Source organism: Herpailurus yagouaroundi, unplaced genomic scaffold (genome assembly GCF_014898765.1).
Source record: "Herpailurus yagouaroundi ecotype Mexico unplaced genomic scaffold, PumYag 184, whole genome shotgun sequence".
NCBI classification, from domain to species: Eukaryota; Metazoa; Chordata; class Mammalia; order Carnivora; family Felidae; genus Herpailurus; species Herpailurus yagouaroundi.
The window spans coordinates 19,385,803-19,402,940 of NW_024412415.1; the positions used below are offsets into that span (position 1 = coordinate 19,385,803).

Below are 17,138 nucleotides of genomic sequence, written 5' to 3' on the forward strand. Positions count from 1 at the left end.
TTTGTTTTTCTTAAATAAGGCCAAGTAGCTTGCAATTAAATATTTGTGTTATGGTCCCAAATCTACAGGTGACATTTTTCAATATAATTTTGGATTTTATTCTGAGGATGAATATAACTGAGATTAATAATAATTGAATGTCCATTTCCAAAGCTCTTTTCTTCTCAAGGCTCTTGTTTTCCAAGACAAGTGTCAAAATCAAATTGAAAACTCAGAAGGTATTCTTGCTAAGAAAAGAAAATATATAGTTCCCACCTTAAGAGATACAAGAAAAATTACATAATAATAACACTGATTAGCAATGTGAATTTTATGAACATTTTGAAGTGTTAAAGGGGATATTTTATAGGTTTTAATTATGTCCGGAATTTGGACACAAAATTTGGAAACAAAGTCACCAGAGGATAGCAAAAACTCGATTTAAATTCTTTCCTGAGTATCACTCAAGAACTACCGACTATACCTGCTCTAATTTTCAAGCAAGTGAAGTAAGTTTTGTTTTGTTTTGTTTTTTCTTTTTAGGAAACTTTTAATTATAATATGGTGTTGAATGTTTACCCTTAATGAAAGTCAGCGTATCCTGAAAATGGCAATTAAAAGCAATCATATTAAATGATTTATTAAAAAGACATCAGGAAACTGTAAGAGGGCTGTAAAAGTTTTAAAGGGGCATAATATATTATTTCTACATAATGAAGTACTGAATATCTTGTAGATTATATTGTTTAGTTCTGATATATTTCATGCTTTGCCTATGAATTAAGCACCACTTATAATGCTTTCTTTTCAGATAGATAAAATAAGGGCCAAAAATCCTCAGGCTTAATTAATTCATGAATTCTTATTCTGATAAAGAATAAGAACATATATTTTAAAATTCAAGAGCTTAGTCCTAGAATCAGTGGATACAGAATATTAGGTTAAGGCAAAAACCCATCAAGCTGTAGTCCCATAACTGGGCCGGAAGAACAGTGATGCAAACCATCATGTGGGTGCTGTTCATTATCTGCAAACTCATTTCTGGTGTAACTCATGAAATCTGTTCTATCTGATCCCAGCTGTTTCCTTGAGTACCATAGAGGGTTTATCATTTAAGTCAGGTGTGTATTTCATGGCAGAATTTATCATGAATAACAGAATTACCATAAAAAGGAAAATTAAATTTTTGAATGTAATATACTCAAAACTGGTAGTTTTCTGCTACTGTCCTACTAATTCTAGGCATCCTTGATAACACCAGAAATTTAATACCTAAGGTAAAAAAATGTTCTAAAGATTGGTTAAGCTGATTATTAACATAGCTAAACATCAAAGGCAAAAAGGAAAATAATGCTTAAGAGACTGTAAAGACAACTTGTTATCATCTATAAATTTAATAGAGGACCAAGATAGGCCCTTGGTAATTAAAGATGTTAGACTGCTAATCATATGATAACAAATTTTGTGAAAATCTTCTTAGATTCAGAGAGTCATACCCACTGTCAAGTTATTTTCTTGTTTAAGCCTCATGATATAATCTTGTGGAAAGAGACAGGACCCATGTTATTCTCTCCATACTCTGCTGTATGATCACATGATCTCTGCCATGCTATGGTTTTGGTAAAACAGGGTTTGGCTTAAGAGACAGAAGAGACAGATCTCCTATAGCCCAGGCCAACTCCCTGAAGGAACAGACAGGATGAAGAGGTCCTAAGAGTCTTGATTCAAATTTCAGAAATGATTAGTAATAGGACAGCTAATCAGGGCACTTAGGCAGGGGTTAAATATTTCAGAATGAGGAGAAGGTAATAGTCCTAAAACAGCACCCACCCTGGGGCACCTGGGTGGCTCAGTTGATTGAGTGTCTGACTCTTGGGGTCGTGGGAATGAGCCCTGCATCAGGCTTCATGGAGCCTGCTTAAGGTTCTTTCCATTTTTCCCTCTGTCCCTCTCCCCAGCTTGCGTGTGCTCTCTCTCTCTCTCTCTCTCTCTCTCTCTCTCTCTCTCTCTCTCTCTTTCATTCAAATGAATAAAATGAAAAAAGAAAATTTAAGCAAAAACAAAAACAGAAACAGCAGCCACCCTGAGTTAGAATTACTTTCCATCTATAAGCAGAATTGTAAGACTGCCCCCAAGATTCTCAGCACCTCATAAAATATATCTTCTTCCAGTTATTCAACCAAACACAAATCTAGGTACTGTTGTGAAGGGATTGTGCTGATGTAATTAAGGTTCCAAATCAGTTGACTTTAAAATAGGGAGATTATATGAGTCACCCTGATTTAATAACATAGATTTTTTGAAAGCAGAGAGGTTATTTTTGGCTGCTGGCAGAGGGAGAAGTAAGAGATTCAGACTATAAGGGGGCTTGATACAAAACAATTTCTCCACTGTTGGCTTCAAGATTAAGGGGGCAATCTGGCAAGGTATGTGTGGTCCCTGTTGACAGCCAGCAAGAAAACAGGGACCCAGTCCGACAACCACAAGGAACTGAATTCTTCCAATAACCTGAATGAGCTTGGAAGAGGGCCCCCAGCCTCAGGTGGCAGAGCACCCCCAGGTCACACCTAGATTTCAGCCATGGGAGACCCTGCACAGAGAATCCAACCAGGCCATGCCAGACTCCTGGCACACGATTAGATAAACTATGACATGGTAAATGTGTATGACTCTGAGCCTCTATGATTGTAGTAATTTGTTCCATGGCAATAGGAAACTAAAATGCCATCATTTTGAAGAGTTCAGGCAGAAGCCGGACTGGTCATCTGTGAGAGCCGAGCCTGAGGTTTCTGGTTCCTGGAAAGGCAACTTGTAAGGAAGAGGTATACTAAGTAGGGTTTTCAGAGAAAAGAAAAATCAGAGATCCAAGCAAAGCTTAAATCATCAACTAATCACAGCAAAAGCAGGGAACTCTAAAATTCAAGGCTATAGAAACAATCCCAAACTGACTTTTAGTATACCAGATGCCTGGCTTACCTATCAATGAACGTTCAAGGAAATGGGCAGGAAAGTAAAGACAGGATAACACAGGAGCCTGGCAGTGAGAGAAATTTGGCCAGTAAGAGCCTGGCTGCAGGGTCCATCCATCAGCGCATTCAGCTACACTGGGACTAACGGAGCAGAGACAGGAACCAACAGGCCCAGTTCTGTATCTAAACCTAATTTACTGTATGGTTCAATCGAGACTGGGCTCTAACATCCTCCTGGTAAAGAGAAGAAAAGAGAAAACAGCCACTTGATCACTTTTCGCTCTAACATGGCACAGTGCCGAAACCAGAAATAAAGGATCTGGTGAACTTGTGCTCCTCCATTACTACTCTTTATGCATTCAGATTAATATTTTACTTCAGGGGGCTAAAGGGAAAACAAAACTTTTGCTGCCAGAGTAAATGGAGAGGACCAACTTCTGTGTAATGACCAGAGACCTCTAGTGCAAACAGGAAGAAAGTAATAAAGGTGAGTATGACTTTATAGTTTGTGAGCTTTCCTAATGGCTCTCTAGAAACCAGAAGGTCTTGGACAACACATGAAGACCAAAAAAACTCAAAATTTACAAGTGTCATTCCTATGCGAATTTGCACGGAGTTCAATATGTGCATAAGAAGCCCCTGCTCTCACGGCAGTTTCTCTTTTTGTTTTCTTTTTTTAAAGGTTTATTTATTTTTGAGAGAGAAAGGGAGAGAGAGAGAGATAGACAGAGCTTGAGTGGGGGTGCGGCAGAGAGAGAGAGAGGGAGACACAGATTCTGAAGCAGACTCCAGGCTCTGAGCTGTCAGCACAGAGCCCAACACGGCTCAAATTCACGGCCTGCGAGATCATGACCTGAGTCAATGTCGGAAGCTTAACCGACTGAGCCACCCAGGTGCCCCTCACAGCAGTTTCTTATGACCATTTTTTTCTATGGAATGATCATACTTGGACACAAAGCTTATGCAGGATGTTTTAATTTAGTATCAAAACAGCTCTTTCCAGAGTAATATGAGCTTCATTGTATACAGAGAATTGCAAATAATGTCATTTATGTCATTATTTGAGTTTAATGACATAAGTGCCATTTGGGGATGCAGAGAACTGGTTATGCCTTTAAGGATGTCACTATTAAAAATGCAATACAGAAAAATGGATGAGGATATTAGCAGGATATATTCCTCAATAAGTTCATGCTCTTTTAGTTCCAGTGAATAAAGCTAAAGTCTTAATACATTTTGTTTTTACTAACATAGGGGAAACATTCCATGAGAATAAATACTTTCTTTTCTGAGAACTGCTTCCTGTTACATTTTTGCCTTTGTAGCTCTCTCAGGACCAGTTTCAACATAAGTCATTGGTACAGAAGTAGTGTTCCTGTTGGGATTCCTTTAAATGGGTCCAGATGGTACTCTCAGTCAATAAGTGATATTACCAGCTTTCAAGAAGAAAGATTTTATTCCTCTTCTTTTCTTTCCTGTTATAAGCCACTAGCCCTTTTAGTTAACTCAACATCTGAATTTCTAGAAACTTCATTTTTTACACCTGAAAATACCATCCATTGTGGTAGTCATAAAGAAGAGGATATAAACACAAGATATTCCTGATCTAGGACGATACCTTGGTCACTGAGGAAACTCCAAGTTTCTGCAAAAAGATAACATTTACCATCACTTTGTCATCAGAACTGGCAAATGGTCCAACAACAGAACGTCCAAATCCACTGAGATGAATTTTGATCCCAGCAGATATAGACCTCTTTCGGTAGGCTGAAGACTTTTGGGTCCTACAAGAAGCAGGGTCTTAACAAATTTGGAAAAGTCACAGATTTTCAAAAAGCAAAAGCAATTTACAATTGAGAAGAAAGTAAGAAAGAAAAGAAGAAATGAGGGAGGAAAAAGTCCCTAAACAGTCATGGGGCAGTAATATGATATGGACAAGATTACAGAATTCATAGTTTCTATAACACCTATACAAAATTATTAATGTAAATGGAGGCAATTTAGAGTCATACTTTAATAAATTATGCCACGCTGTCCCAAGGTTAAGCTAAAAAATTACAATGCCTGATGTGTTTAACTTCTACTTACATTTCTATTCTGGAGTATCCACCCTGCAAGTGAACTGATAACAACAACTAGAATATTTAATTCAAAAAAGATCTATGATCTTAGATTTCTGTGTTTCTTACAGGGCTGATGAATACTTGGGGGAAGAGGACAGAGGAACTAAGCTAAATCTAAGAGAAAACTAGTACTGAAGAAATGATATAAACATTTATTCACTGAAAGGGTTTACTTTAGAATTAACAAAAGAGAGAACCTTTTTTTGGAACCAGCTAAAAGCAATGCAGAACAAATCCTTTCTCCCAGAAATCACGACTGCCTATCAGCAATTATAAAAACAATAACACTGACCTTGAATCAGCCTTAAAGGTCTTTGTATACAATTATATTATCAGCTTTATGAATTTTCAGTTGCTACCTCAGCCACAAATTCGATAAATGCAGAGTTGGTCAGTAATAGGAAGGCAGCTATTTTAACAGCCTTCACTGGAAAAGACATTTGAGAAAGTATGTGGTATACCAGCATTTTTCATGTTAAAAATGACAACTCTTTCAGGTCCTGCTCAGCATACCTTTGATGAAGGCTTATGACATCTCAGGTAAAGAGCAATAAAAAATAAAATTATATTCATACAGAACTAGAAATGATTTAAATAAATAATACCTGCAATGCTAGGAAATCAACAGTCAGCTAAAAGCTTTTTATACCTAGAAAATTTTCCTTTTATTCAATATTAGAATTCAAAGTGAACTCTTGAAACATTTTTTTTCTCTTCTTGACTTTATAATTTCACTTCCTCTTCTGTAATCTTAAACGTAACAGCTAGCAAGGGCAGAGAAACCCAATGCAAAAAGATTCCGCGACCGTAGTTACTGAAATTAACAGATTCAGTATCTTTTACCAGCAGCCAGGTATCATAGCAACCTTGTATTGCTGAAAACTGCTAGAAGACTCTTCAAAACCAGCAAGACTATGCTTTAGGGAAATCTTTGACAACGCTGGGGACATTACTGGCTGTCAACATCTGTGGGTGTTGCTATGGGCACAGCCACAAAGAACCCTGCTGTCCACACAAAAAGGTATACACGCAGAGAAGGTGGGAGGGACACAGATAAATTGATAAGAAAATCAAAAAGAAGAAATAATTGCACTGGCAACATACAATAGGCACACAATTTTGAGACCATGTTTTACACTAATTCTCTTCCATCGAAGCTAGAGAATCCAAATTCAACTTAACTGTAATTGTGACTAAACATGAACCAGGGGGTGGAAATAATATCCTAAAACTCTGCACTTGTACCATTTATCACAAGTCTTAATTTAAAACTCGAAGTGAATTGCATTTAAAATAATATTTAAACTTCCACTTATAAGCCCTTGATAGTCGTTTATAAATCTACAGAAGAGAAAAGAACAGGTTACCATGAACAAGAACCCAATATTGATTTTTCGGCGGTGCAGTAAGGCATCTCCATTCTATTTGGCTGCTGTCAAAGCCACTCTTTAACAGCTGGAGTCAAATTGCACTATTTACAGCAAGAGCCCTTGTCAAGTGGACCATAAGTATCCTAACAATACACTATTCAAATGGCACTTTGCCACACAAATTGCTGACTTGATGAATAACCTATGTCAATGACTAAGGCCAATATAAAAGTTTCATTTTTATGAGAGGCTTTACATTCACACATTAAGTAAGCTTTCTTTGAAGAACCATTAGGCTATATATTTCAGGCCTTTGGACGCTGAAAATAATTAAAATCTGTTTAAATACATCAAGGGAACTTGACAACATTAATATGGATCTGGTGTTAACTACATTTGTCACACGAGTCAGAACAGTGCCCTTCTGTTCCTGGCACTCCCCACCGGCACGTGCAGCACAATGCGGGACTTAAACCAGCCACGCACCATGAAATACGAGCATTCTCCTTTTGTGCCTCTAATTTACATGGCCAACGAATGTTTAGATACAAGCAAGGCTTTGAAGTCCTGTGAGGAAATCCATGGTTGCTTCTGGGTGAAGAGAGACAGCTGGAGTCATTTAATGGCGTGTTTCCTACTTTTCACAGTGACTCAGAGACCTCCTAAATTAGTTTTGAAAGAAAGCTGTGCTATGCTTTTCATACTTTCCCTCACTATTGAGGTAACTTTGCATCGAAAAGTTTCAACTGATGCCACAAAGTGAGAAAGTGACAGTCTTCATAAAGGAGCCATTAAAAAAGCTATTCAGTATTACAGAAATTTTTATTTAACTATTACATGTTATAGAAATGGTTACACTGTCAAAAATTTGCATCTCTTCATGTATTCAAAGAGCGAATCAGTTTGGTATATTTCTCTGCTACTATTTCCCTATCTTACTAGGAAGTGTGTTGTCACTTAGGAGCTCAAATTTTATGCTGAGATTCACTAGATGAAAATACTCAGAACAAAAATCTTCGTCCAGAGAGAAATTCCTATATTTTAGTGAAGTGCCAGCATATCTAATAATAAAAATTTATTTTCTTTTAAAATTATACAAAACTGAATCAAAGTATTTTTTACATTAGAAAACAAATAGCTATACACTTTTTGTTACATTTAAAAAATATACCAAAAATTACTCTTCAAAAAAGTAAAAATTATCATTCTTTATTAAGGGTTTATCCCATTGCAATGCAATGAATTGTTTTCAAATACATACTATTTGTTCTTTTCTGTAGTGATTTAAATATTGGCAGTAAAATATAAATAATTCAATAAAACTGAGCTAATGTACAACATGTAATGTCACATGAATTATTATTTCATATTTATAAATGTAAATTTGCAGGTGACGTTTTAAGGCATTATTTAAAAACTGCTCTAAATCTATTTTGGTTACGTTTTCGTGTCATAAAATATGAAAGAACTAACATTTTATTTTGATAAAGTGATTAGTAGTGGGATCCAGTTTTTTATTGGTGGCCTACCAGTGCAGCATCCCTGTTTTACGAGTCGTAGCAGGATAAAGTGCTAATAAGATTTTTCACCAAATGGAACAAAACAGACATCACTTAAGGTCAAGTAAAGGTTAAAAAAATACAAACATATTTCTAGAAAGCTCACTGGAATATAAACAAATGTAAATGCATTCTTTACAATCAATTTTCTATGTTTGGATAAAGATGTATGTATAAGTACATCATTTAAAGGAAATGCCATTAAAAAATCTTCTTTGGGGGCGCCTGCGTGGCTCAGTCAGTTGAGCGACGGGCTTCGGCTCAGGTCATGATCTCACGGTTTGTGATTTCGAGCCCCGTATTGGGCTCTGTGCTGAGATCTCAGAGCCTGGAGCCTGCTTCTGATTCTGTCTCTCCTTCTCTCTCTGCCCCTCCCCCACTCATGCTCTGTTTCTCTCTGTCTCAGAAATAAATAAACATAAAAAAATTAAAAACAAAATCTTCTTTAGATTGGGAGCTATAATGTGCACGTTTGTTTTCCTAAAAAGGCAGATTTCCAAAACATATGCATGTCATGGTTTCTGTCGGGAAACAGACTCGATGCAAAGTCTTTTGGATTGCATTCCACATAGTGCGTAAGTTGGAATAAGTTGTTTTATTAAAAATCCAGATATCTAGGGAGAGGAGAAGTGTTGGCTGTTTTGTCAGTTCCTCCTAGTGCCTCATGACCTCTAACTCTAGAGAAGACTATCTAGATCATAAATTGGCCAACTATAAGCAGTGAGCATCAAATCTGGCCTGCTGCCTGTGTTTGTAAGTAAAGTTTTATTGGAACACAACCACACTCATTTGCTTAAGAATTGTTTAGCTTCTGTGCTTCAACAGCAGAGTTGAGTAATTACAACAGTGAAAATCTGGACCACAAAGCCTAAAATGTTTACCACCTGATTCTTTACAAAAAAGTTTGCTTATTCCTAGTGGAGTTCAACATTGTCCAATCCAAATAAAATACAAACCACATATATAACTGTAAACTGCCCAGTAGCCATATTACCCCCCCCCCCAAACACACACACACACTCAGAAACAGGTGAAATTGATTTCACTACCATATTTTATTTAACCCTATATATACAAAGGTCATTTTTAACATGTGTGTTAGCCAGATTTCAAGTGTTCAATAGCCACATGTGATCAATGGCTACCATATTAAAGAGTGCAACACTAAACAATCAACTAGGGGGAGCTCTTGGGGCCCCATTCTATAGAAAATCTTTTTTTTTTTTTTTTTAAAGAAATTTCCTGGACACTACAATGGGTCTAAATTGTGACAGTTAAAATAATCCTGTTTATTACTCATTTATAGACAAGAAATGAAAAACAACAACAACCAAACAAAAAACAAAGGAGTTTAAAACCAACCGACAGACAAAACAGACCTTCTCTCTCCTTAAAATATGATGAAGCTACTAAGCTTTCTGCCACGTAGAGATGATTTTAGTAAGGTTGTTTATATCCTACTTTGAAGCTAAATTCCTCCCACTGCAATTTAAACAGTTTCTATCTTGTTTTATCCTCAGCAGACTCGGAGAAAAGCAGTTCCCCATCACTAATATGATATTGTATTCCTTTAAATCCTTTAAGACTCTGGTCCTCTCTACCCCAAAGATTTTTCTTTGTCTAGCTGCACAAATTCAACTCCTCTAGCATTTCATTGGACCCATTTTCAAAGCGTCGTATTGTATTTGTTGTTCTCTGTAAAACAACAGAGAACAACAGATCTGTTTCCAAATCTATATGCTCTCTTCAAACGCAAGAAGAAAACTTGAATACACAATTCAAATAAATCCCAAATATTTCAAAACACAAGTAGCTCACCACACAGATCTAACATGGTATTTTTCTGTTTAAACAGTCCACTGTACCCTTTGAAAAAACTTCCCTGCACGTCACAAAAATCCACATAAAAAAAGTTCTGAAACACAAAGTAACTTTTAGACATTTGTGCATTTCACAGGGTTTCTCTCCCTCATTTTCCCACCTATAAAACAAGTGTGATTCAAATCCTCTTCTTTGAAACTAATTTTCTTATGAAAATACACGAAGCATTTTATTACAGCAACAATAAGGAGAATGGGGAATTTATAAGCACTCCTGAAATTTCGTGCATATTCAATTTGTAAATAAGAGTAAGATACAATAATCTCAACAGCTTAAGTCAAAAAGGCTGAAAGGAAGATACGCAGCACTTAATTGATGAAGATATAACTTAGGGAAAGCACAAATAAAAAAAAGCTCTAATTAGCAGTAAGCTCAATAATAATAGAAGCATGGTGCATAGAACAAAGGAGGAGATAGGCCTGTCTGATTAAGCTCTGAAGAAAACGAAGGTTGGAAGTCACAGTCATCAAAGGCAAAGGGCAGTAGCAAGGAAATAAAGCCAGAACAAGCCTAAGAGTAGGGAAACAAGACCCTGGCGTTTTATTGCTTCCTGGAGTCAAGAAAGAAACAAAATTACATAAAGAAAATGAAATCTATATATACTATTACCACTACCTGAACGGTAACTCTGAGGTCCTCCAAGAAACTGAAAGAAACAGTAATCAGTTTACCTTGTGGGAATTAAACTAGTAAAATAGGCACTTGATGAATGAGACTTGCTCCTGCAGACCCTAGGCATCTGACATGCACGAGTCCAGAGACATCCCCAAGTTCTCATCTCCTATCCTAGCCTATAATTCCCACTATAAGATGCACAGTCTATTATGCATAGAAAGCAACAGAGCCACATTAAGATGGGAATGCTTGGTGGCCATCTGGGCTCACTCACTGGGCTTTTTTGACCTCAATCTTACAACACATAGGATTCAGTTTCCCACCTTTGGAGACTAAGGCCTTATGACTGTAATTTTCATTCGTGAATGTTAAAGTTTCATCATATTGACATAACTTTCCTCATAAAATATGACCCCTTTCAAAAACATGAAAAGCACATTTGGCAATCTATAGCCAATTTGCCTAAATGAGAAAACAAACAACGAGGAGCTGTAAAGCCTGATGACTAGTTTTAACATCTGAAGGAGGAAACTATAAACAAAAGTGGGTGGCCTAAATGGAGACTTTAAAAATCCAAAATTTAGGATTTTTTCAATGTTTATCAGCCTTGATATATCATTGTATATCAGATTATATCAATGTATATCAATTGTATGTTTCCACGTATATCAGACTCTCAGAGCTCAGTGAACGAGCACCTCCTGCCTCTGACTCCATGCTCGTCAAGGAGCCCTGTGTGAAAACTTCATCTCTCTCTTCTCCCCGACTACCTGTAGCTTTGCTACAGTGAGAATATGCTGAGGGGTGAACAAAATGTCAATTATATTTATCATTGTAGACCGGACAATTGTCATTCTACTTTATATATGTATTGCTTCGGTGTTTGGTTAGTGTGGTTCAGTTCTCAAAAGACTGATAAATCTAAATCAAAGCTCGGAACCCAAAAAGCACACTGGACCCCTGCCTCTCCCCCCTGTACTCTGAAGCATAGCTTGAGCAGCCCATGGATCTTTCTTGAAGATGACACGTCCTTTTGCCTCTAACCATACACATGGATGTGAGATAAACAAAACCTTATTTAAAGTCTTTATCAATAATATTTTAGCAGTCTTCATAACACTACTAAAATAATCAAAAATGTTAATAATATCAGCTAAACTTTGATTTAGAGATCCCATTTTTAGAAATATATCCCATTAATACTGAATATGAAAAAAAGCTTTAAGGTTCATAGATATGTTATTCATGAAAGTGAAACATAAAAAAAAACCCATATATTAATCCATAGGAAAATAATCTAATCAGTAATAGTATACCCAAACTATAGAGCATGATGTAGTCATTAAAAAGACATAGATAATATTAGGAAAATATGTTTACATGGAAAATACTCCATTAGATATATACATATAAATGACATAATTATAACAACATGATGAAGGGATCACTTAGAAATATAGATGACAAAAAAGATGGAAAAGTTCCTTAAAGAAATCAGATAAAATACTATATCATTTTAAAACTGAAAAGAAGAAAGCTGATCCAAATTTCAGTGAAGACTTGGTTTATGAAACTAAATGCAAACTCCATCACTGTGTATTAATTGAGGCTTGGAATTCTAAAGAGCTGGTGATCCTACAGGTGCTGAGTATATCAAAAAACTTGTCCATACAATGATCCAGTTTTTGTAATACTGTTTTGGTTTATCTGTAATAACCATTTTAAAGAAGAGGTCATCTATACTCGACTGAAAAAATGGATGCAGAGCCCAGAATACAGCCCCTCCCCCAACTGAAAACCATGTGGAAGTCCAGAGTTAATATAAGATTGACTCAATTATGATAGCTGGAACCTATCTTGTCAAAAAGAATGCTATACCAAGCATAATAATCACTTAAAAATTATCCTGATTCACCCAAGATCATTTGGTATATATGTCTGTCTGGTGCAATCATCTCTTAAGTTCTTGTTTTTGTGCTGATATTTAATTGCCTCATATTCATGAAGGCATATGATTTCTTACTCGAAGTTGATCATGTTTTCTGTGAGCAGCAATTTGGTTCGAACTTACCTTCCATGAAGACTCCACCTGCAGACCAGGGCAAGGTATTGGCCCAAATTGACAGGAGCTGGAGGGTCTCTGTTCTACACTTTTGTGCTTATGTGTCTCTGAGGTAACTGGAAGTGCAAATTCAGGCTTTAGAGGCTGTGAATCATCACAACAATTGAGAATTATTCTTGCTCTTTCTCCTGTTTCATGTCTTTCCAAAGTGCCTGGAAAAACAAGATTAGAAAATTTTTTTAAAATATGCATATTTTAAAAAATATGCAAAATATTTATCCCAAAAGGATGAAAAGAACAAAACACTTTTATCGGAAAAATCACAATTCTTTAAGTTATCATGCCTTCTTAACAACTGAAAAAGCAGCCTAGGAGCTTTCTTTAAATTATTCAAATCATCATCTTACAAAGGCTGAAATTATGGACTTGCAAGCTTATCTTCCCCTTTGTGCGTTTTTACCCACTGAAATCAACAGGGCATTTAATGTCTTTAACAGTAAAATCTCTTACTTATTATACACTATGCAAGTGATCAATAACAACCAACTATGGAATATTTTAGTGCTGTCCCCTAGTGTTTCAACTCACAAACAACAGAGAACCACAGTGGTTTTTGCTTAAAGAAAGAGATTCTGTTGGTAATATATATATACATAATTTAAGTGGATGGAACACATAAGAACACAGATACTTTGTATTACTACATCCTTCACTCAGGGGCCCTCACAACTTCAGGAATGCAGGCCACTCTAGAAATTCGTTATTGTTGTTGTTATTGTTGCTATTACGTTCTTTGACGTTTATTTATGTTATTAGAAAAACAACAACAACAATTCTTTGCCCTCTTCTCTGCCATTCCTCCAGTTCCAGAATTTCAAGGTTCTGTAACTTCAATCTAAAGTTAAAAGGAACAAGTACAAAACAGAGCGAAAGTATCAGAACACAATTCACAAGGAGTTAGTGCTTTTATAAAATATGATGCCAAACTCTCACTGAAATAAATATGAATTAATCATGACCACTGTCTCTTCCTTTGCATTATTCATTCTATGTTAAATATATAACCTATATCCTACTAAGTAAAGATGCTAAAGAAAATTAACTTGACATACAATCTTAATACAGATTTTGTCTCATATTACTCCTTCCCTATCAGTAAGAAAGTAGCTGTACTAATTGTTAAGAAAGAAAAAGGTAATTCTTACTAATAGTATTCAGAAAATATAAATTTAAGGGAATTACAATAAGAATATAGAAAGAATTCCATACCACCGTGTCTTTAGATAAGTGGAAGATTACAACTACCCAGTCTTTTCTCATTTTTCCTTCTCTCTTCCGTATCATTCCTTTATAGCAACTAAACTACCATTAGTTGGTACTTTGGATTCTAAATCACAACAGCTACAATGCTAAAATACTGGGTTGAAGTTTCATCTCTAGTCTCTTAACAATGATTTTTTTTTTCATTATAACATTTCTGCATTCATTAACTGACACATTTAGCATACAAACTCGCAAGCATGTTATTTCTCTAGGCTTTTTGGTCCAGTCAAGATTGGTATATCTTGAACAAATAAAGCAGGCAGGAACAAGAAAACCCCTTCTCCCAAGGATGATAATAACAAAAGTTTCTCAAACCAAAGATAATACTTCTTACTCCTTTATGAAAAGGACTATGTTCCAGAACTTGTAACTGTGACACCTAACAAAATTCACTGACTTTCTGAGATATCTCTCTTTGCATATGGTATCACCATGGATATTTTCTCCTCATTGGTTTTCTGTGGCTTCTCAAACTATGATTTTTTAAAAATGATTTTGAGAATTCTTGGGAAAGAATTTACTGTACTTTGATACATATGATATGTGCCTATACTATACATTTTAGATACACACATTTATTACTCTGTACCTAATGTCTTACACAAACATAACTATCTCTTGTATTTCTCAGTGATGAAAACAGTTTACCCATGAACTTGGGCAGTTGTAATCTATTTTCATTCATGCATAGATAAATAATCAACTTAGCATCTACTATGGGTCATTCACTGTGCCAGATGCTGGCAATTTATACTAAACAAGAATGGCTCAGTCCTGGCCCCTCTCTAGCTTACTTAACATCTAACGGTTGTGTAGAGGCAAGAAATATCTGAAAACTAATCTGCTATAATATTTAAAATAACACAAAGCTATTTTCACTGCAAACAAAAAATCTCACATTCTAACAAAATGGTGGACACTTGGTTTTGTGAACAATAGTTTCCATCATGATTAACTGTAAAATATGTGAAGATAATTATGTGAGGCACAAATAAGACATAAGGAAGGACAATAGCTTTTAAAAGCCCTTGGTCAAAACCCTGAGAATGGATAGATAGGGATTCCCAGGTATGCCAGATATCAATGCATTGCTGCTTAGTCCCAGGTTCGTCCTTCATTGCCTGTGCTGTGAAAATGGATATGTGTTCTTTTAAATGTTTTTCCTGGGGCGCCTGGGTGGCTCAGTTGGTTGGGTTCAGGTCATGATCTCATGGTTTGTGGGTTCGAGCTCCACATCAGGCTCAATGCTGACAGTACAGAGCCTGGAGCATGCTTCGGATTCTAGGTCTTCCTTGCTCTCTGCCCCTCCCCCGCTCATGCTTTGTATGTTTCTCTCTCTCAAAAATGAATAAACATTAGAAAAAATTAAACATTTCTCCTTCAACAGCTGGTACAATGTCAACCTTTGAGGATAAAACATCATGGAAAATCCTAGTAGAAGAAAAGGTTCTCCCCAGCGTGAGCGGCTTCCCCAGCACTAGGCCTGTAGTACTTGGCAGCCAGCAGCACCCAGCAGGCAGCAGCCCCCTTTGGCACACCCTTTGTGTGGTTGTATCACACAGTACTCCCAGTGAGACATCTCCCTGTGAACAGCTTGCCCTAGCAGCCTAGGGAGCATATTTCTTGCAAGTTCCACCACACCACACTATACTATACCATACCACACCCCTCTCCTCCACACCACACCCCAACACACCACACCAGCTTCTCTACCTTCCAGTGACCACAGCTATGACCTCTCCAGTAAAATCAAGATCTTCACCCTAAGGAATCTCTTCCATGGGCAGCTTATCTCAGTTCTAGGAGTAGTGGTTGCCTCTTAAATCTTCTATTCCTGTATTCTTTAGAGTTTTCTTTAGCTGTTATCAACCAATTCCTCATCAAATTCTTTGTGATAGTTAATAATTCTTCGTATTAAACGGTCTCTGTTCAAATTACTGGGTCATTTCTCCCTCTTGATTAGACAGATTAATATACCACGATAAAACATTCTTGATACAGAATGTTCTTTTTAATACATCCTGAAATTAAGGAATTCACATAACTCCAGGGACATATTTAAATTGTTAGAAGAGTCTATAGCAAAACGAGTAACCTAGGAGGGATGGCATTACCCTGACAAGGTCCAACAGAGCATGCCTTTGTAACTCTGATAAGCTGTCTCTGGCAACAGACAGAATAGTCACTGCTTCTTGATATTAAAGAAATATCAGAAAGTGAAGGTTTACAAAATTGCTTAATTCAACATGCAATTTCAAGAGAACTTTTGCTTTCCAAAGTGAACTCAATGATTACTAGAACTTTCTTTTTTCTTTGCACTGTGCTACATGGAGAATACAAGCTAACTCACACTTAACTCTGCACTGAATCAATCTGAACATGATAAGGACAGACATGTATGAATTATATATTAACTTGCATGATAAGATCATTTCCTCTTTCAGGGTAGATATTATGTGAAAAATACCATAAAATCTATTACAAGTAAAATCGCACTGTATTAAAATGCTTTCTAGGCAATTATGTATCTTGCATTTTTTTCTATTATTTTGTCATTAATATATGAGTTTTAATACAACTTATTCTAATCCTAAACTAATAATAGTACCCTTGAGGATGGAATCAATCCTAAAACAGCTTGCAACAATTAGCGTCCTAACAAAGTAAAGGAAAGATGACACCAGTAAGCATTAGAAACACTTTTACTGACCCCAAACTGCTTATTCCTTCGAAAAGCAAGTGCACAGAATTACAAGGAGTAGCAAGATCCTCCCGGCAGAGCCCTAGGCCCATACTGACAATATTTCCACTTGTATGTCCTGCTATTACCACCAATCCAACAGTGCATACCTAATCACTTTTTTTTCCTAACCAAAACTTTCCCTGTGACCCCCCCCCAACTTTTCAACCCTGTCCAGCAATTGTCCTCTCTACTTGTCAAGGATGACAGCATGGAGACATCACTGCACGGTGGCTACGAGAAGACTCAGCACCAGATTGCCCTGCACGTGAATCCTGGTTTTCCTTTATCAGTTGTGTGGTTCTGGGCAAGTCATTTTACATTTCTGTGCCTCTGTTTCCTCACCTGTGCAATGGGCTTAAATAATAATTCTCACCTCACAGGGTTACTATGAGGATTATATTGAACAGATTTTTATTTTATTTATTTTATTTTATTTTATTTTATTTTGTTTTATTATTAATTTTTTGAGACAGAGAGATGGTGCACATGAGTGAGGGGCAATGAGACAGAGAGA

The 17,138-nt window shown here is 36.4% G+C and overlaps 1 protein-coding gene across 4 annotated transcripts in view; it reads right to left on the reverse strand.

Moving 5' to 3' along the window:
- WDR72 (WD repeat domain 72) overlaps positions 1–17,138 on the reverse strand; it is a 206,744-nt gene that overhangs the window by 128,333 nt on the left and 61,273 nt on the right. For all 4 annotated transcript variants that reach the window (XM_040492729.1, XM_040492730.1, XM_040492727.1 and 1 more), the window contains exon 13: positions 12,568–12,770. In XM_040492729.1, the coding sequence (XP_040348663.1) occupies positions 12,568–12,770 (203 nt within the window). The remainder of the gene's footprint in view (positions 1–12,567; positions 12,771–17,138) is intronic.